General features: G+C 45.5%; 1 protein-coding gene across 1 annotated transcript in view; it reads left to right on the top strand.

The window, feature by feature from the left end:
- The window catches only part of LMX1A (LIM homeobox transcription factor 1 alpha), a 72,375-nt gene continuing 51,210 nt past the window's right edge, over positions 1–21,165 (top strand). The window contains exons 1-3 of the mRNA XM_033151345.1: positions 1–222; positions 843–983; positions 3,124–3,307. Coding sequence (XP_033007236.1) covers positions 884–983; positions 3,124–3,307 — 284 coding nt within the window. The 5' untranslated portion in view covers positions 1–222; positions 843–883. The remainder of the gene's footprint in view (positions 223–842; positions 984–3,123; positions 3,308–21,165) is intronic.

The following is a 21,165-nucleotide window of genomic DNA, read 5'->3' on the forward strand; positions in this document are numbered from 1 at the left end:
ACGTCGCCTTGCGACGTCGGTCTCGGAAATACTTCGGCTTCTTGCAAGTTGCAGATCGCCCTTGCCCTCCTCCCTCCGTCACTCCCTCATCTGAACTTGGGGGCCTCTGTCGATCTTTTTGGCCGGCTAAGGACAACCCCTCCCCGCCCTGACGTGTGAACGCGTCTCCTCCAAGCGGAACGGGCTCCTGTCCTGCTCCAGCGCCGGGTTTGCCGGCTTGAGGTGAGGTGGGGGGCAGGGATGAGCCTCGCACGGGGGGGGGGGAGGAAACCTCCGTCCTCCGACTGCGGGGCTCGCCCAGCGGGGAGGGGGCAGAGCCCAGTCCGAGCCGAGCCGAGCCCTCTGCAGGAGACCCGCGCGCCTGGCCCGGCTTCAGCAAGCCGGGGATGGCACCGCGGCTACCTAGGGCCGAACTCCGGGCCGCTGGGGGCCGCCCGCTGCCCCTTGCTGGCGGCGCCCACCTCCCGCCTTGGAGCGCAGCGAAGGACGTGGCGCCCTTGTGAAGGCTGGGCGCAGGGGGCTTGCCAACCCGGTCTCCGACGGCAGCCTCGGCCCGCTGCAGCAGCCAGGTAAGCGCTTTCTGCCGCGTGCGCCCCGAGCGCACGGAGAAGGCGGGAGGCCCGCGAAGCCAGGAGGCACCCGGAACCCAGCCACTCTCCGCGGCTTGCCGGGCTGCGGGGCGCGCGAGTTCCCGCGGGCGCCTTCGGGGCGTCCAGCAACCGCTAGAGGGAAGAAGCTGCGCGCGGCGGGAGGGAGCCGCAGGCCCAGCTTGCCGGGAGGCGTGGAGGGGGAGATCCCAAGCGCCCTGGCCCTGACTTTCCCCCCTCCGGCCCTTTTTAAAGCGGAGTCGCGGGCTCACCTGCCCACCCTGCCACTGTGGGCCATGTTGGACGGCCTGAAAATGGAGGAGACTCTGCGCGACGCTCTCGAGCCGCCTCCGCCGCAGCCGACCTCCCTCTCCTCGGTGCTGGGTGAGTGCCAAGGTCCCTCGCGCGCCGCCGAGGCAGCCCCTTCCCAAAGCGAGCCCTGCTTCCGTGCCGGATCCCTTCGGGTGCTGGAGTTGCTCCGCCTGCCTTTCTGTCCCGCGGGAGCTGCTCGTTTGTTCCCGATCCCGAAGGAAAAGACGGAGGACAGGCGGCGCCTGCAGTGTCGCCAGCCCGGCAGGGTTCAAACGGCCAGCTCTGGGGTGCGTCTTAGGTGGGAGGAAGGAAAAGAGGGCGGGGGGGGGCGGTTTTCTCCGTTGTGGGAAGAAAATAAGCGTCCCAAGTGCCTTCGCTAGGAAGGAGAGAGAGAAGGGACCCATTGTGTCTTCACCATCACCCATAGAATTTAAGAAAGAACCTGCCCAAATAGCAATATCTATGTCTTTATTAGTTTACTTACCCAAGCCTACAAACACAGAGAGATCTATGAGGGTAATAACTAGTACAGAAATCTTGTTCTGTACACGCTGCATGGAGCTGGAGCGGATAATCATCGCGCCAGGGCTAATAACGTTTCTTGGAAGGGAATAGCGGAGAACTTCTTTCCTCTGCTTCTGTATGCCCGCACTCTGCGCAGCAGTTGTTCCTCTGTCGTCGTCGTCGTCGTCGTCGGCGCATCTTCTCCGTCAGCAGCGCCGCGCAATGAAAGCCTCTTTGTCCTGGACGTTGCGCGTTTCAAGTTTCGAGGGTCGCGCAGTGGGCAGATGGAGAACATCGCGACCGCAGGTGACACGGGACTGTCCCGGGATTGACCCGAGGACAAAAGATAATATAACAGGACCGCAAATTCTAGGCAGAAAAGATCGATTCCGTACCTAAGAAAACATGGATAAATTTTGAAATATTTCGCCCCTTCCAGGCAGCAAAATCTTGGTTCTGTCTTTTCCCTTCCAAATATACAGCCCCGGGTGCCCAATATTTTCCAGCCTGGAAGGGGCGGAAGGTGACTTCGGGGAGAAGCGCGCCTTTGAATCATTTGTTCAAGTCACCAAATGACCGAGTCTCAGAAGTATATTTCACATTGTATTTCGAAAGAGAAGCAGATATGAATAAGACACCTTTTAAGAAGGAGAGAAAAGAAATTTTCATTTAGAATTCGAAGCCTTTCTCGTTTCCGCTTCGATTTGGCCCTAGGGCGGCAAACATTCGCTCAGCCTGAATTTTGCCTCCTTTATTCAAGTGCAATAGGATTTTATTAGTCACTCCCTTAGAAAAAAAGAAAACCAACCAAACAAAAACAGAGTCCTTTTTTGTTGTCTAAAATCCAACTGCATTTTTTTTTTTTTAAAAAAACTTTCTTTTCATAACGCCACGACGGCGGGCGGGATGCTTTGCATCTAAACCAAAGATCGTTTCGACAGCGGCTCAGGATCCCGCGCCTTCGTTTTGAATTAAAGATCAGCTCGCCCCTTACTGAAAACGGACATCTTTAGGGAGAGAGAAATCTCCGTCGGGGTTTGCAAGGGACGCAATTAGTTTGAGAGATGTAGGGAAACGAGATAAAGCTCGTGGGTTGAGGGGGATCGGCGTGCGAAGGCGCCCCGTCGCAAGTCCATTTGGGGCTGCGCAGATTCCCACCTCAAGGTCATAGCCTTGTTTTCTCGGACTGGCCTCAAGCCGGTGTTTACTTTCGAGCCACAGCCCGATCCTAACTTACGTTCTTAGCCGGGAGTCCCCTCTGGCTCCATGGATCTAAGGCAGGGGCGCACGGAAGGTGGGGAGGAGGCGCGTCGTGGCGCTTTCAAGGAACCGCAAGCGCCTCCGCCCCGTCGGAGAAAACGGGTTTGAGTCCCCGAATGGCGGCTGCCAAGGGCTGTCTCTTCCGCAGGCTGGAGTAGTTCGTTCGCGCGGAGCCTAAGTGGCCCTCCGCAGCCGCCCCGCGCCGAGAGAGCCGCGCGCCTTGTTCTCCAGTCCGCAGCGCGCAGGGAAATTGGGCAGCGGAGGGGCGGGCTCCACTTTTCAGCTCCCTCGCGCCAGGGGCAAGGAAATGGTGCTGGCCGCGAGGGGATGGGGACTGCAGCGGGAGAAAGGGGCCTCCTTGGCTGTCGGCCTGAGGTGCGCCTTGGATGGTAAGGCTGAGCGGATGGGGCGATCTAGTCGGGACGGCTCCTCACGGCCCTCGCGTTCGTTGCAGGGGGAGCCCCGGCGCGGGCGCGCTCGGTGTGCGAAGGCTGCGGCGGCATCATCGCGGAGCGGTTCCTGCTGCGCCTCAACGAGCGCCTGTGGCACGAGCGCTGCGTGCGCTGCGCCGCCTGCCAGGATCCCCTGCGAGGCACCTGCTTCTTCCGCGACCAGAAGCTCTACTGCCGCCTCGACTACGAGAAGTAAGTGCGCGCCGGCGGGGCGGGCAGCGGGGCCCCGCGCTCTCCTTAACCCAAGACCCGCGCGAGCGCGCGGAAGGCACGTCGGAGCCAGAAGGCGCCTCGGGGCCTGTTCCCACGAGCGAGGCACGCTTTCCGTGCTAAGCGCAGCGAAGGCGCGGGGTTGCAGTCGAGGAAACCCGCAGAAGAGCGGGCGGCCAGTGGGGTCCAGGCGCCCAGACCCACCGGGACCTGTGCGCCCGGAGCGCTTGCGTTTCCTTTCAAGGCGGGTGCAGACCGTGCAGTCCTAGGAGACTTGGGCCAAAGCATAGGGAGGACTGGACGAATAGGGTCGGGCTGCCAGGACACACGGGATTGCACAGACTCGGGGCACAACTTGGTCTGCCAGTTGCAAGATGGCCTGTGCCGGCATCCTGCAGGCCTCTTCGCACTCCCGGTTGAACGAGCCACATCTCGCTTTAGAGAGAAGGAAAAGGTTTCTCGTCATGGCTGGAGTCCCCCCCCCCACCGCCCCCCAGTAAGGACCAACTTGGCAGTTACAGTCTAGACAGGTGCCCACCCAAGTTCCCAACGACACCTCAGCAAATCTTCTCTAGGACAATAGGGCAAAATTCTCTGGATCAATCTCACTGAAACTGAGGGGCGGGCGGGGGACAACAGCTCCCCCCACCCCGCAGTTTGAGTGAGCGCTGGTGAATGAATGCTGCCCTTTCATATTAAGGGCAACTTGAGAATAAGCACGAGTCACAATTTGCCTCATGGCTTCACACTGCAGACATGTGAGCTTGCTGCAAGTTATCCTCTGTGTGCAGCTTCTGATTCCCACGCACCTAAGTGATACCCATGTCTTTTGTGAAGGAGAGTGCCCAGATTTAGGCAAGGGTGCAACTCTCAAAGGGAGGGATCAGCTAATACGGTGCCTACACACACACACACACACACACACACACACACACCACATTCTTTCCTGTTTCCTTCAAAGTGCTACTGGGCAAATGGCCCCATTATGTCCCTCACTTCAGTGTTGAACTGCAACCCGTAAAAGAGCCCTGTTGGGTCATGTGGTCCAGCCTCCTGCTACATGCAAAGGCCTCCAGGAAACCCACAAGCAGAGGATGTGGACAACCATCCTCACACATTCCCCCCCCTCCCCCAGAACTGTCTCCAAAATGACTTATTTCTAACGTGACTTATTTCTATTGCAGTTCTATTAATCTGTCCAGTTACCTTCCACCTTAGCTAAGTGCTTTAAACAGAAACCCACTATCTATCCATCCATTAGTGGAGTTTTACAGGGTGGGACAATGGAGGCAGCCAGTTTCAAACTATGCCAAGGCTGACTGCTGTCCTCCCGAGGCCCATGGTTCTAGGGCGGATTTATCTGCGAGAAACAAAGCAGTTTTTCAGAAGAGTGGTGGTGGTTGTGTCAAAACTGGTACCATATTCTGTAGCCCTGAATCGGAAAGGGTTTGTGTTAGAATTTCCCGAACTGGTTTCGTTCGGTGTTTTGTTCATATCATAGTGTTGAGACATCTGGTGGAACCGAATGCCCAGACACACCTACAAGAACCCTGTGTTTTCTCCCATGGCTTTATGGAGTTAATGTGGATTGGCAAGAATGGGTAGTATTCAACTAGGTTTTACTTGCTTAGGTGAATTTATTTCAATGGGTTTGCTCTGACTAAAACCATGTGCACAACGGTTGTAATAATAAGAGATTTAGGACTTCTCCAGTTTACCTGTTTGCTGGGTATTCATCCTGATTTACTTGCACAAAGGTTACACTGAGTTTATATGATGCCTGCTATTTATTGAGCATACGTTCTTATTTGTTTGCGGGGAGGTTATGTGACAGTGAGAATTCATCCTGATTTTTTTTTTTAGAGGAATATGCATTTCCATCAAATTGCTGCTACCCCACACTTTTTAATGCACCCCCTTGCTACTTCCTTAACCACAAAATGCACTTTCTAAAAAAAGTGGACGTGTTGTGCCAGAGCACTTGAATCCACTTTAATTGCGTGCGCAAACCTAAATTTTCTGGTATGCAATTGAATCCCTCCTGCAAAACATTGACAGCTTGGAGGCAACCTGAAATTGTCCTTTGAAAGCACTTAAAGATAAAGGTAAAGGACCCCTGACCGTTAAGTCCAGTCGCGAACAACTCTAGGGTTGCGGCACTCATCTTGCTTTACTGGCCGAGGGAAGCCGATGTTTGTCCACGGACAGTTTTTCTGGGTCATGTGGCCAGCACGACTAAGCCGCTTCTGGCGAAACCAGAGCAGCGCACGGAAACACCGTTTACCTTCCTGCTGGAGCAGTACCTATTTATCTACTTACACTTTGATGTGCTTTCGAACTGCTAGGTTGGCAGGAGCAGGGACCGAGCAACGGGAGCTCACCCCATCGCGGGGATTTGAACCGCTGACCTTCCGATTGGGAAGCCCTAGGCTCAGTGGTTTAGACTGAGGAGACAGTGGCTGTTTTGATGGTGCTGAGCAGATGCAATTGCAGGCAACTGAATAAGAAGGAGGGGGGGTAGCACCAGTAATCCAAACACCTTTGTGTTTCCATACTAAGAAAATGATAGTTGTTTTTTTTTAAAGAGTAACAACCAGTTTTAACCCAGAATACACTTTTGTGGCAGAATACTTTCTTTACAGAGAGAAAGTAATGCCCAGGAAGGCCTCTAAATCTTAGCCAGAGGGCTTGTCATTAAGCTCTGCACCATACACAGAACTTAATGGTGGCATCGTCTCCCAAAAGAATCTGGGGGAAATGTAGGGATTGCTAACAGAAAATGCTCAGCACCTCGCCAAGCTACAACCCTCAGCACTCTTCGCTACCATTAAAATGACGTAAAACTGATATAAATACGTAATGTCGATTTGCATTTAATTGTAATGAAATTACAGCTATTAATAACATCTGTGTCGACATGAATGTTTTGATCTCTTTTTAAAAGTAAATATTTTGTTCCTGCTTTGGGGTTCTTCCCCTCTGCTGACATAGTGCAACCCAGCCCGTACCTTTTTTTTGTAGACTTACCCAAATGGCAGTTCCCCTGGTTAGATTAGGGGCTGGATTTGCACTGGGCATGGTAGAGGGAGAACCCATCACTCCCATAATTTCTGGGGGCTTGCCTCCATTAATGGCCTGCTGTTCTGTGTGAGTTTATGTGCATTGCTATTTGGCATAGGAAAGCTTGTTGCCTACAATGCTCTTATGTTGTGCTTGCTTGCTGCAATGGAGTAACATTCTAATACCCTTTGGAAGTATTAGAATAGACGAACGTTTTGTGAATACCTGGTCGTCGTTGTTGTTGTTTATAATTGCATTTTTAAATATCTTTGCTGTGCGTGCAGCAGGAGATTTAGTTCCATCTGGCTTGCGAATGAGCTCCGTGTAGCTGGAAAATTGGCATGTTCTCGGGTCAGAGTTATACTGTTACTCGTTCTGTTCTCTCTCAAAACTGAGTTTCTTTGCAGGGCCAGATTGCAAAGAGACCTTCAGCAGGTGCTGGGAAATGTAGACAGTGAATTGAGAGTGCAGGGAAAGTTCACTCATTTGAAGGATGACTTCATTTGAAGGACAGTTGTTGCTCAGGGACATTCTCTGCCCATGAGGCGTGTCCTTCAAATGTCACATGGCAGGTATATATGTTTGCAAGTGATAATTAAAGCATAATGCTTGTGAGAAAAAGAAAGGCAGCGTGCCTTCTGCATAATCAGATGAATCCAATAACCAAATAACAAGACAAAAGGGTAATATTGTTAAGATGTAGGCTACTATTGCACATTTTGCCTGTTTCCCTTTGTCTGAAAATTTCGCTTTTTTCCATTGATTGCAGGATCAACTTTCTGTGCTGTATGATAAAACAGAATAATTTTCTCTTCTCCTGCTTCTGGCTAAATGCTCACTATTTTTATATTTTTTTAGAATGGTGAGAAGTTATGGTGACTGGCTTTAGGTTACCAGACGCCCCCGTTTCCTGGGGACAGTCCCCGGATTTACAAATCAGTCCCCATACAAAATCCATTGAAGTTGAAAAGTGTCCCCAGATTCATCGAGAAAAAAACCTGGTAACCTTAGACTAGCTGCAGAACAAATCTATAATAATAATAATAATAATAATAATAATAATAATAATAATAATTTTATTTTTGCACCCCATCCATCTGACTGGAATGAGCAAATGCTCCGCGAAAACAAACAAACAAACAAACAAATGACAGTTTCCTGGTGTTGAATCAGACCTGTCTCTTCCTTTCTGCCACCCTCGAAGGTGCCCCAAATCTGCTAGCAGAGGTGTCTGCCTCAGATAATCTTATTGTCTGGTAGAACTGCCTCTGGTTCCCAAAAGCCTTATGGTTTTCCAATTGCAGGGTTTATCCTATACTCCCTACACCCACACTGCCCCACGATATATTGTTAATTATATGCTATTAGTTATTAGAGTGAAGGAAATAGTATTCCTCTTTTCTTTCTTTGTCTTCTTTTACTATATCTATCTATCTATCTATCTATCTATCTATCTATCTATCTATCTATCTATCTATCATCTATCTATCTATCTATCTATCTATCTACAGGTGAAACTCGAAAAATTAGAATATTGTGGAAAGGTTCATTTCTTTCAGTAACTCAACTTAAAAGGTGAAACTAATATATGAGATAGACTCATGACATGCAAAGCGAGATATGCCAAGCCTTTATTTGATATAATTGTGATGATTATGGCGTACAGCTGATGAGAACCCCAAATTCACAATCTCAACTTTGGGCTTTTCATCTGCTGTACGCCATAATCATCACAATTATAACAAATAAAGGCTTGGCATATCTCGCTTTGCATGTCATGAGTCTATCTCATATATTAAACTCCAGTAGCTAATGAAGACAATTGCTTACATAAATGAAATTTTCCACAATATTCTAATTTTTCGAGTTTCACCTGTATATGGAACCACCTAGCCCTCAAGCAATTGGAAAAGCGTTCTGTTCCTATTGCCATTCCTATTTGTGTTCAGCGGCATATGAGAATTAAACAGGTAGACGATTGTGACCGTGAAGCTGTTTTGGGACCCCTCTTCTCTTATTCTTATTCTTATTCTGTTCTTATTGTGTTCCCATTTACCACCCATTAAGCCAAGGGGTGGGGGGTGGGATGTGATTAGAATGGGAACTACTTCACAAAACCCACAAACAATAATCTGATTAATGAAGTTTATCCAGGGCGAAACCAGATTGATATTCTTCCGGCTTCTTGACTCTCTTAACAGTGGCAGGATTTGACTTGGCGTCTTCTGAAGTTTGAACCACTTTTCTGCCTTCCCAACAGTATTGCAAATAGATTAGATGTAACTGCTGTTGTGAATGTTCTGTTTGTTGTAGTTACTGTTTTATTTTGCACGATCATGGTTGAAAACAGCAAAAGCTGGCTGAAGGGCTGGAGCCTTGGTGTGAAAATGAAAATTGAGTTCTGTTGGTGGGAAAAATGAAAATTAAGTTCTGTTGGAGAGGATTAAGATTACACGTCGTTTGAGTCTTTGATTTCTGTCGCCTTTGGTGTCTTTGCTAATGACTCAGCTGTATAGTTTAGTTCATAGCAACTTTCTGATTTTAGTTACAGGTAGGTAGGCGTGTTGGTCTGCCATAGTCAAAACAAAATAAAAAATAAAAAAATTCCTTCCAGTAGCACCTTAGTGACCAACTAAGTTTGTTCTTGGTATGAGCTTTCGTGTGCATGCACACTTCTTCAGATTTTAGTTTTGGTTCCTTCCATGAGACAGATTTGGTTACAATGGTTTAAGCCTGCGGCCCTCCAGATGTTTTGGCCTACAACTCCCATGATCCCTAGCTAACAGCACCAGTGGTCAGGGATGATGGGAATTGTAGTCCAAAACATCTGGAGGGCTGAAGGTTGGGCATGCCTGGTTTAGATGGGCGGGGTGGGGTACCTCAGCTCCCCACACGAAAACAGTGCACAGGTAATAGAAGACAGCATATTCATTAGCACAAGAGTTAGAGAAAGACTACATGCCAGATTGAAAGAAGCAGTTGAGCTGAAATTAATTACACCAGCCACAGAATTAAATATTAAAGCAACTATTGTAGGGATGCGACACCTGTTGTCAGGAGATCAAGTAGAAGTTGCAGGACCCCACAGTATCTGAGGGATTACATCTGCTGTGCTCACGGGGGGGGGGGGGAAGGGGTGTTGTGTATTGATTCAAGGGTTATAATATCTGTATTACTATTGTCTGTATTCACATTAGGGGAAAGTAACTGCCTTCCTGTTCCAGAAGGAACAGCTACTATTGGTTCATTCAAGTTGCTGCATTTGGATCCTCAGTCTTATTGGTTTGCACCAAAAGGCAGCTTTGTGATTGCTTGAGATTGTTCCCTCCAAAATGTATCCTTTCTAGCCAGTCTTTCTGTCCCTATAAATGTAGCATCCCTCTCCTCAGTTCCCCAGTCCTGTTTGCCTGAATAAAGAGCGTTACACGAAGAAGCTGTCTCCTGCCTGCTATGTCAGAGCTGAAATCACTTGCTGAATCACGATCCCCACGTTACAACATATTGGTTCTTGCCAAATTCCACTTTGAGCTGGCCTCCTGGACTAAAGTGTGGTTTGAAGCATACTGTACGTATCTTTCAGATTTCAAACTTCTCCAAATTGTGCAATGCAGTTCTTCACTGAGAAAGCTGCTTGGATCGCTGGCGTAACAGGGTTTGGTTTACTGCCCTCCTTGAAAAAACACCACATACAAAAGGTATCTAAAGGGCAGGGCTCAAATGACCTATACTGCATGATTTTATTTCTCATATATCGGGGCACATGGGCACACCAGTATATGCAAATGTCTGGCTCATTTAAGACTATATAGAACTTTTATTCTCAATAAAAGCAAGGCATACTTTTATATATCTGTATCATTTGTAAAGGGAGTCTTTGCTATTATCCCTTTGGAACTTTGCTGCATCTTTGTATTTTTGTCCATCCAGGTAGTGTCACTTCATGGTTTGAATTTCAGATTTTTTTTGTTTACTTTCTTTTTGTTATGTTTGTATTATTATTATTTTGCTAACAAATCAATAAAATGTTAATTTTTTAAAAAAGCTGCTTTTAAAAATGTATATTTTAGGATAAAGTGCCTTGAAAAATGCAGACTTTGAGAGAAATTACATGGCAAATTTAGGGCAATATAGGTTGAAAAGTGTGTGTTTAATTGGCATTTAAACTTATTTCTTTTTTTTTAAAAAACAAAACAAAACAGAAAATCTTGCAGATTAATGCAAAAAGATTGAAAATGGGCTTAGCCACAAACACACGCAAGAGTGACACAGAGCAGAAATAAACAACGCTAAGCATTAACTAATAAATAATAAATAATCCTGCTGAAGTTAAGCTTCCCCCCCCACACACCTATCAGCCAACCACCCATTCCCACTACCCTTCTGAGTAATACCCCTCCCCATTCTCTCACTATATTTAAGGGTCTGGTGACTTCTGTTTCGGTGTATCTGAAGAAGTGTGCATGCACACGAAAGCTCATACCAAGAACAAACATAGTTGGTCTCTAAGGTGCTACTGGAAGGATTTTTTGATTTTATATTTTGTTTTGAATAAGAACATACATTTAAAGTTTTGGAATTCAAGTTGGTTTCCTTAAGTACTTTCTCCAGAAAGTTGTTTTAGATATGACCTTTTGCTGAAATAACGAAGTGGCCCAAGATATTCAGATGCTTGAAACAACCCAAACTTTCCCACCCCTAGTGACACAATAAAAACAGAAGGGTGGCATTGCTGGGTACCTGTTTTGGACTTTGTCTCCTACTCCACCTGCAGGTCTGCCCCTACCTGCATAGCCCCATTGTCTCTTTTGGAGAAAACCTTTGCAGAACCATAGGGAGTCTTTCGAGAGTGAAAATTCCAATTTTCTTAATGATAAAGAAGAAAGATGGTTGTGCAGATGTTTTGCTTGCCTAGATCTTGTGACAATATATACATATATACACACAGTGGTACCCTGGTTCTCAAACGCCTTGGTTCTCAAACGCCAAAAACCCAGAAGTCAGTGTTCTAGTTTTTGAATATTTTTTCAGAAACCAAACATCCGATGTGGTTGCTGGCTATTGTTTCCGGGGCACCTGCACCAATCAGAAGCTGCGCCTTGGTTTTCGAACATTTCAGAAGCCACACGGACTTCAGGAACGGATTAAGTGGCGCTTTGGTTTTTGCTATTTATTTTGCGTTTTTGTTTCTGAGGCTTTTTTGGTTAATTAGTTTTTGTGACTGTGTGGAACCCAGTTCAGCTACTGATTGATTGATTGATTGATTGATTGTGTGACTGCGGAATTGGATAAAATCTAAACATCAGTGCAGGTAAGAAAAAGAATTAATTTTTATTTTTTATCCTCTACAATACTGTCTTATTTGTTTCATAGTATACAGTACATTGATTATGCTGTTTTAGGGGTTGTTTTTAAAAGTCTTAAAGGATTAATCCGTTTTGCATTACAGTGGTGCCCCGCTAGACGAAAAAGTCTATGGGGCTGCTTCGCAAAACGAAAAACTTTCGTCTTTTTTTTTTCTTTTCGTTTAGCGGAGCGTGGCTGTCATTGCCGCTTCGCTAGACGAAAAAACCGCAATACGAAAAAATTTGTAGAACAAATTCTTTTCGTCTTGCGGGGCACCACTTTCTTTTTCTATATATATTTTATTGTTTTAATCTATAACTACTACAAAAAAGTAAAATATAAATTCACATACATTCATCTACTTTGGCAATCATAGCCGTGACTTCCCTCAGACTTTTCAAATGGCTTTCAAATTTCTATACTTCTTAAATCTATCATTGCTTAAAAATCATATACATATTAGTCACTGTAGAATTCATAATTACAATAATATTTCCACATTTATCTACAAAGCTTCTTGCCGTTTTGCATTACTTTCTATGGGAAAGCGCGCCTTGGTTTTGGAATGCTTTGGTTTTGGAACGGACTTCCAGAATCGATAAAGTTTGAGAACCAAGGTACCACTGTATATATATATATATATATATATATATATATATATATATATGTGTGTGTGTGTGTGTGTGTGTGTATATATATATAGAGAGAGAGACTGCTTTGAACTCTTTGGGTCATCGCTTTGGTGGGGAGCTGCCACTTTGTTAATGGTGGCCAACGTTGATCACTCGAAACAGCTGCCTCTTTGCCTGTTTGTTGGACTGGCACTGTCTGCAGTTCTTGCACCAAATATTTTGGAGCTGCTCTGCTGTTGAGTTCAGCTGGCTAACTGCCAATGAAGTGGTTTGGGAAATGTAATATGTTGTTTCATGATAAACGAATCATTCCATTGCAGTGCAGTGTGACTTTGCCAACATTGTTCGATCAAACCCTCCTCTGGCAACTCTTAACATTTTGCAGCAGAAGAAACGAAGATGGAGCAGGGCTGTGTTTCATCGCGGTCGGTTTTTGTGTGAGCGGGAATGAAGTTTGGGTACCAACTTGGAGATCAAAATGACAGCTGTGACTGCTATTCCGAGAATTGCTTTTACAAAACCGCAATCACAATCATTTACTCAGGCTTCCATTTTATGGGGGGGGGGATAAAATAAAAAACACATTTGTAAGTTTTCGTCACTTGTAGCTAAGGTTCCAGGCTATATGAAGCATGCTGTCCCAGAGCCCTTGTGAAGGTAGAGACAGGGGCGTTGCTTGGGGGAGGGGCAGGGGGGCCCGACCCGGGTTCCAGGAGAGGGGGGGTGACTCTCAGCATGCCCACCCCACAACTCATAAGTTGCTCAGTGCAGCAGCTGGCTTACACAGCACACACTTTGCTTTATCCTTCCTGCTCGGAGGAGCCACAGAAGCACAGTTCTGCCCAGCCAGGGCTCCACCCAGCAGCCTGGCACATTTCAACAGGGCACTGCCCTCTCAGGGGGCACAAAGGTGCCATCTTCAAGGGGTGACATTCGACACCTCCACCTAGAGCCTCAAGCACAAACCAGAGCAAATCCAGTGGCTTTGGGCTTAGGACTCACCACAGAACTGCAAAAGCATTAGCTGAGCTTGCTTTACTCAGTCCACCTGGACCTGGGGTACCACCCACCCACACCCCTTCAAGTCAGAGTGAACGTTTTGCGTTCCCCCCACAATGCTTTGCGGCACCTCATTTGCATGTATGGGGGGAACATATGTATGCAAATAAGGTGCCGCAAAGCATTGTGGGGGAACGCAAAACGCTCACTCTGACTTGAAGGGGGTGTGGGTGGGTGACTAAATTTGAGAAATATTTGAAAGACAATTGTAAACAACAAAGCACGCTAGCAGGTTTACAAGAAGTTTTGTAAGGTTAATTTTAGGAAATAATTTTGGAAGGTAATAATTAATTATTGTGATAAAAAGTAATAGTGAAGTTGGAAATACAAGAAGAAATTCGGAAATTTGAAAATCTTGAGAAGTGGTTGATGGAAGTCAAAAATATGTATAAGAGATGAACATTAATGGATGTTTAAAAGAATGTATGCAAAATTTAATAAAAATTATTATAAAAAGAGAGGTGCTGGAACTGAGTTCTGGAGAGTTCTAGCCAGAAAAAAGCTCTGCGCCTCATATTCATACAAATGCACAAGCCCTCACAGAGCCAGTGTGGTGTAGTGGTTAAGAGCGGTAGACTCGTAATCCGGTGAACCGGGTTCGCATCTCCTCTCCTCCACATGCAGCTGCTGGGTGACCTTGGGCTAGTCACACTTCTCTGAAGTCTCTCGGCCTCACTCACCTCACAGAGTGCTTGTTGTGGGGGAGGAAGGGAAAGGAGAATCTTAGCCGCTTTGAGACTCCTTCAGGTAGTGATAAAGCAGGGTATCAAATCCAAACTCTTCTTCTTCTTCTTCTTCATACACCCAGGACCTTTTTCCAACCTTTCATTCAATCATTCCTATCTATACCAAGATTGGTTGAGATAAGATTTGTCTATAAGACGCTCCCATGTATAAGACGCCCTCCCTGCTCGTGGCAACAAACAATCGCCAGTCACTATCTGTGTACTATATAAGATGCCCCCTAATTTTTGACATCATTTTAAGGGGGAAAAACCAAGTCTTATACACGGAAAAATACGGTATACAATATTCCCGTTCTCTGTCTATCCTAGGAACCTACATGTTTAAGGTTTGGAATAGATCTTGGTTACAAACCAGACTTTAATTTCTCAGAGCATCCATTACTTCTTGATCTCAGGATCTTAGGTGTGTAACCTGATATTTGTAGCAATTTTGTATATTTTACGTATTTTGTGTGTGTGTGTGCAAATTATCTTTTAATGTCAGGTTTTCAAATTCTGCTGTTCCACAAAGAGGGGCGTGTTTTGTGATCAGAGTATGGGCTGTGTTCTTTATCTATAACACTGAAAGTTGTGGGCAAGCCTTTTGCATTTCATTGTTTAATTAAATGTTTTAGAGATGACATCTCTGAATATCTTTCTAAATAAATCCCATTAGTCCATGATTAGAAAGAAGTTAAAGATTACCTGTTAAATGTTCTTGTTCCATTTCCTCACTGTAATGGGTTGTTTTTTTTTTTTACAGTTTGATTCCTTTTAATTTCATTCCAAATACCGAACAATGTTTCAGTGCCGGGATTTGATTTAATTATTTCTTTGTCTGATTGTGTACAATGCCAATGCTGAGGATCTGTCTATCTGGAACCAGTTTTTCAAAATCATCAACATGGCGGCCTGATCATTCACATTTATAGATGGTAAGGCCAGTCCACAACCCTTAATTGTACTGGATAATGCTTTCCTTGTTGTTGTTCAGTCGTTCAGTCGTGTCCAACTCTTCTTGACCCCATGGACCAGAGCACGCCAGGCACTCCAGTCTTCCACTGCCTCCCACAGTTTGGTCAGACTCATGCTATTCGCTTCGAGAACACTGTCCAACCATCTCGTCCTCGGTCGCCCCCTTCTCCTTGTGCCCTCCATCTTTCCCAACATCAGGGTCTTTTCCAGGGAGTCTTCTCTTCTCATGAGGTGGCCAAAGTATTGGTGCCTCAGCTTCAGGATCTGTCCTTCCAGTGAGCACTCAGGGCTGATTTCCTTCAGAATGGATAGGTTTGATCTTCTTGCAGTCCATGGGACTCTCAAGAGTCTCCTCCAGCACCATAATTCAAAAGCATCAATTCTTCGGCGATCAGTCTTTCCTAGCCACTTTTAGTTCTTTTCTTATTCTAGAAAAAACAATAAACCTCAATTTTTGCCAGTCGCCAGTTATTCTGAATGCCTGCTGTTGATTTGTGCATTTCCCACTTAATACCTTTTTACAAAACATTGCAAAGAGGCAGCCAGTGAACTCTAAATGCTCATATTGTTTTTCTTTGGCAATAGCGAGCAGTCGTGCTGGGCAAGACTTGCGTATAATTCAGGAGGGACCAAAGTGGGAAAGATGTGGAGGAGAAGGGGAGGGACTAAAGAGAGAAGAGGCGTGGTTAGAAAAAGGTGGGAGGAGTCAAGTAGGGAAAGAGCATGGTTAGCAGATGAAGGGGCACTGCCATAAGGCAGAGCTGTCAACCTTGCTTTTTTTTGCATTGGGAAATGGCCATAGCTGTCAAATTTTCCCTTTTTTTGCAATGGGAAACGGTGCTGGAATAAGGGAATTTCCCGCAAAAAAATTGGGAAAGTTGACAGCTATGCATAAGGGGCTCAGTGAAGTTCTGTCCCTCAAGGCTCTCAAAAAATCTGGATGGGGTTACAGGCTTCTAAATCATTTGGTTGAAGGGCATACGAAATGTGGGCTGCTCTCACCCAGCTTAAGAACTCTATTTTAGAAAGAGCAAAGAATAGACCTGGATTCCCGCCATTCGCTTCATCCCTGATTAGATTTGTGTCTAGCAATTATCATTGTATAGGAAGGAGCAGAGATGATGGATATTTAGCAGCCTCAGTGTTGGCTTACTCCCATGGATGAGGTAGACACGCCATGCACACACCTCATGGGACTGAGCATAGGACTCAGCTAGAACTTAAGCTGAGAGTGGCTTTGTTTTGTTTTGTTTAATGATTTTTATTAATTTTGTAAGATTGTAAAAAAGATAACATAGTATTACATATATAAAAAGGAAAGGAATTGTCTATTGTTGGTATTTCTTGGCTCTTCCAGTTCTTGGCAAGTTGTAGCCTCACAGCAGTTGTAGCATACAAAAAGAATGTTAAGTCTTTTTTGGGGATTTCCTCTCCTACTAGTCCCAGTAAAAAGGCTTCTGGTATCTTAATAAAAGTGTCTTTCAGCACCCCAAAGTTGAGATTGTTAATTTGGGGTTCTCGTCAGCTGTACACCATAATCATCACAATTATAACAAATAAAGGCTTGACATTTCTCGCTTTGCATGTCATGCGTCAATCTCATATACAGGTGAAACTCTAAAAATTAGAATATTGTGGAAAGGTTCATTTCTTTTAGTAATTCAACTTAAAAGGTGAAACTAATTATGAATGCCTCAGTTGTGGTGGCAGTTGGGCTGCCTGGAGTAGCTATTACTTATAAAACAAGAAGGGAAATAATTTTTAAAAGAGGTCTACCACCCACCCGCCACAGTGTGTGGAACTGAGGGACAAGAATGTTCTGGTGTACATGATATTCCAGGAGATGCAGATCAGGTGAATTCATACCTGAATACAAACTGAACAAATTCCTCATGTGTTTCTAGGTGACTCTTGAGATCTTTTTTGCTCCAGACACAGATGATCCAGTCTTACGAATTCAGCAAAAATTCCTCCTCCCATTTTAAGATTGTTAGAGACTGAAAACGAAGGCTTTCATCACGCCAAGAAAGAGTTTCTTTTCTCTCTCCTCCCTTCCTTTTTGCTCTTTGGTTTGTTTAACCTCCTCCCTGAAGAAGGGATGTGGTGAACTGAGAGCTTACTCACCACTTTGTGAATTTCAGTTGCTCAGGAAAACTTCTATTATAATATTACATGGTGGTATTAAGTCGTATCATATGGGTAGCATTACAGAATCATTCTACAGCCAGTTGAAGTTTTGAATATGTGCCACGGGTCCCTTTCCCCACTCTCTCTGCTTCTCCAAGTTTCTTCTCTTTCGTTACTGGAGTTGAAAAAGCAGATTGCTACTCGTTTGATGAGGAAAGAACAGCGTTTGCTCGAACTGTTCGGTACGCTAATCGATCCTCCTTCGTGCTCTTCTGAGAAGGATTTGCTGGGTTCTGTCGTTTGTCACTGTGCAACTTTTAAGGCACAAATTCCTAGATGAGCTTAGCGTGTTTGCTGCCTGTCCCCAAGACACTAATTGTACTCTTGCAGCCCTTCAGGGCCCTGTATCGATTCTGCCCAGCTGCTGACCTGTCATGGTTGACTATACACTGTCTGTCCCAGTCTTCCCCCTGTGGGCTCTGTCTCCTAATGCTACACTTAGGGAGAGCTTTCTCTTGTTGACAGCGGAACAAATCGCTTTGAACAGAGCCATCATTCCTCTTCCCACTGTCCCTATCCCTTCTCCCTCACCCTCGGTGATAGCCATGAAAATCAAGCCTGTCTGTCTGTTTCCTCCCATGGGAGAAGCTAGCTCCAGAGTGCTACACCCATATTTACTGAAGAAGCAGGACCACAAATCCTCTCAGTTGAGCAATACCTGTCTCCAAAAGCAGCCAGACTCCTCTGGCCAAAACTAGCCACTGTTTCCCGATGAAGGTAAAAAGGTAAAGGGCCCCTGGATGGTTAAGTCCAGTCAAAGGCGACTATGGGGTTGCGACGCTCATCTTGCTTTCAGGTCAAGAGAGCTGGCGTTTGTCCACAGACAGCTTTCCAGGTCATGTGGCCAGCAGGACTAAACCGCTTCTGGCGCAACGGGACACCGTGATGGAAACCAGAGCGCATGGAAACACCGTTTACCTTCCCACCACAGTGGTACCTATTTATCTACTTGCGCTGGCATGCTTTCGAGCTGCTAGGTTGGCAGGAGCTGGAACAGAGCAACGGGAGCTCACTCCATTGTGGGGATTCGAACTGCCGAGCTTCTGATCGGCAAGCCCAAGAGACTCAGTGGTTTAGATGCATCGCAGGGGGCTGGACCCTCAGGACTCTTTCCGGCGCTACAATTCTATGACTGTATGGCCACTTTTTATCTCCCAAATTTCAAATAATTTTGAAGAACGTCAGGCTGTTTGTTTTATGGCTGGTTGGTCATAGGATTGCCTTGGGTGTGGGCTGTTAGCTGTTCACCATGCACAAGCTGTATGCAAGCACAATAAGGGTTAGCTGATTTTCCTCACAAGTAGCACTGACAGAAGCTTTGGAGGTATGGATTCATTCCAGAGAATATTTGTGTGTGTGTGTGTGTGTGTGTGTGATTTAAACATTACATTGTTCTGGGACTGCTGCCATGATCCAAATCACACTCCTTCCACCCACCTCCAATAATTTTGTGCGTTACTTGCTTTCGTTTTTCTCTCTGAAGACTCTTTGTGTTGGTGGTGGGGGGGGGGGGTTCCCTGATTCTTTTTGTCTGAATAGATGCAAATGTTGAAACAATTGCTATAATTCAACTAAAAATGCAATGCAACCCATCCTAGCGGGGAAAGCTGTGGTCAGCTGACCTGCTTGCCTGCTGCTATCCTTTGGTGCTTTAGGTTTAAATCTGTCTTGTAACCAGGGGCGTAGCAAGGGGGGCATAGGGGGCGGTCTGCCCCATGTTCCATAATGGAGGGGGTGACAAATTATCAAGGAACGATTACTGCCCTACTAGGGCAGTTCATAAAAAACTATATTTTTTAAAATGCCTGCTCCAAAGGTCCTATCTTACTATACTAGGGATTATATAGCTATACAGGTGAAACTCGAAAAATTAGAATATCGTGGAAAGGTTCATTTCTTTCAGTAATTCAACTTAAAAGGTGAAATTAATATATGAAATAGACTCATGACACGCAAAGCGAGATATGTCAAGCCTTTATTTGTTATAATTGTGATGATTATGGCGTACAGCTGATGAGAACCCCAAATTAACAATTTCAACTTTGGGGTTCTCATCAGCTGTACGCCATAAACATCACAATTATAACAAGCAAAGGCTTGACATATCTCGCTTTGCATGTCATGAGTCTATCTCATATATTAAACTCCAGTAGCTAATGCAAACAATTGCTTACATAAATGGACTTTTCCATGATATTCTAATTTTTCGAGTTTCATCTGTATATGAAATTTCATGCATATCAGTTAATATGTTGACCCTCCTCCACCAAAATAGCTGTTCACTTGGCTGTTTTCCTATGTTGTGAAGGCTGAAATTTCAGTTCAGTGGAGCACTTACTGTTCCCAACCCTAACCCTGTGGAAAGCCATCTAATTAGACTTTAATTTGATTTGGAGGTGTTTTTAGGAGGTAATTTAATTATTGTTTGATTTTATACCAATGTTATGTATCTGATGTTAGCCACCCTGAGCCCGACTAGGCTTTTTTCTTACCTTCTCGCAGAGTTGCATGTCTGCAAAGCTCCCCAACACCTCGCAGATGCAACTTACCTTATTTATTTTACTCTGCAGTGCAAAGCTGCTCGGCTGATAGGAATACCAAGAATACTCACTGCTTGGGGGAAGAGAGAAAAGATTTAATTATTTATATCTTTTGAATTCTCCGCTGACAGTTAAAGAGCTTAGGAAGGGGGGGGCGTATGAAATGGAGATGTCCTTTTAAGCAGCAAAATGGACACGGTACATTGGTAGGAAAACCATTAGGGGGGCAAATCTACTTAAGACAAGCTCAGGTAAAATGCTCTCTTTCCCCACTTCCATCCATAATAATTAGAAGCTTACGGGACGATCTCGACGGACCAGCTTAAAAGTTTAATGACGCTTTAAAATGCTTATACGCTGGACTCTTAGGACCGGGCTTGTTTCTGATCTGGCCTGAGAATGTTGGTTAACCAGAAAGAAAGGAAAGAGTTTTTATCGCATACCCCACACATTACCTGCAGGGAAACCACAAATGGTTGCTCGATGAGGGCTTGTATCATAGAGACAGATGGCTGGAGGAAGTAATGGGAGAGAGGTTGGGGAGCTCTAAAGAAAGTGCAGTTCACTTCGAGAATGAAGAAGAAGAAGAAGAAGAAGAAGAAGAAGAAGAGGAGGAGGAGGAGGAGGAGGAGGAGTTTGGATTTGATATCCCGCTTTATAGAATCATAGAATCATAGAGTTGGAAGAGACCCCAAGGGCCATCCAGTCCAACCCCCTGCCAAGCAGGAAACACCATCAAAGCATTCCTGACAGATGGCTGTCAAGCCTCCGCTTAAAGACCTCCAAAGAAGGAGATTCCACCACACTCCTTGGCAGCAAATTCCACTGCCAAACAGCTCTCACTGTCAGGAAGTTCTTCCTAATGTTTAGGTGGAATCTTCTTTCTTGTAGTTTGAATCCATTGCCCCGTGTCCGCTTCTCTGGAGCAGCAGAAAACAACCTTTCTCCCTCCTCTATATGACATCCTTTTATATATTTGAACATGGCTATCATGTCACCCCTTAACCTTCTCTTCTCCAGCCTAAACATACCCAGCTCCCTAAGCCGTTCCTCATAAGGCATCGTTTCCAGGCCTTTGACCATTTTGGTTGCCCTCCTCTGGACACGTTCCAGCTTGTCAGTATCCTTCTTGAACTGTGGTGCCCAGAACTGGACACAGTATTCCAGGTGAGATCTGACCAGAGCCCAAGTGTAGTACTTTACATTTATCCCTGTTAAAATTCATCTTGTTTGCTTTGGTCCAGTTCTCTAACCTGTTAAGGTCATTTTGAAGTGTGATCCTGTCCTCTGGGGTATTAGCCACCCCTCCCAATTTGGTG

Source organism: Lacerta agilis, chromosome 6 (assembly GCF_009819535.1).
Source record: "Lacerta agilis isolate rLacAgi1 chromosome 6, rLacAgi1.pri, whole genome shotgun sequence".
NCBI lineage: Eukaryota > Metazoa > Chordata > Lepidosauria > Squamata > Lacertidae > Lacerta > Lacerta agilis.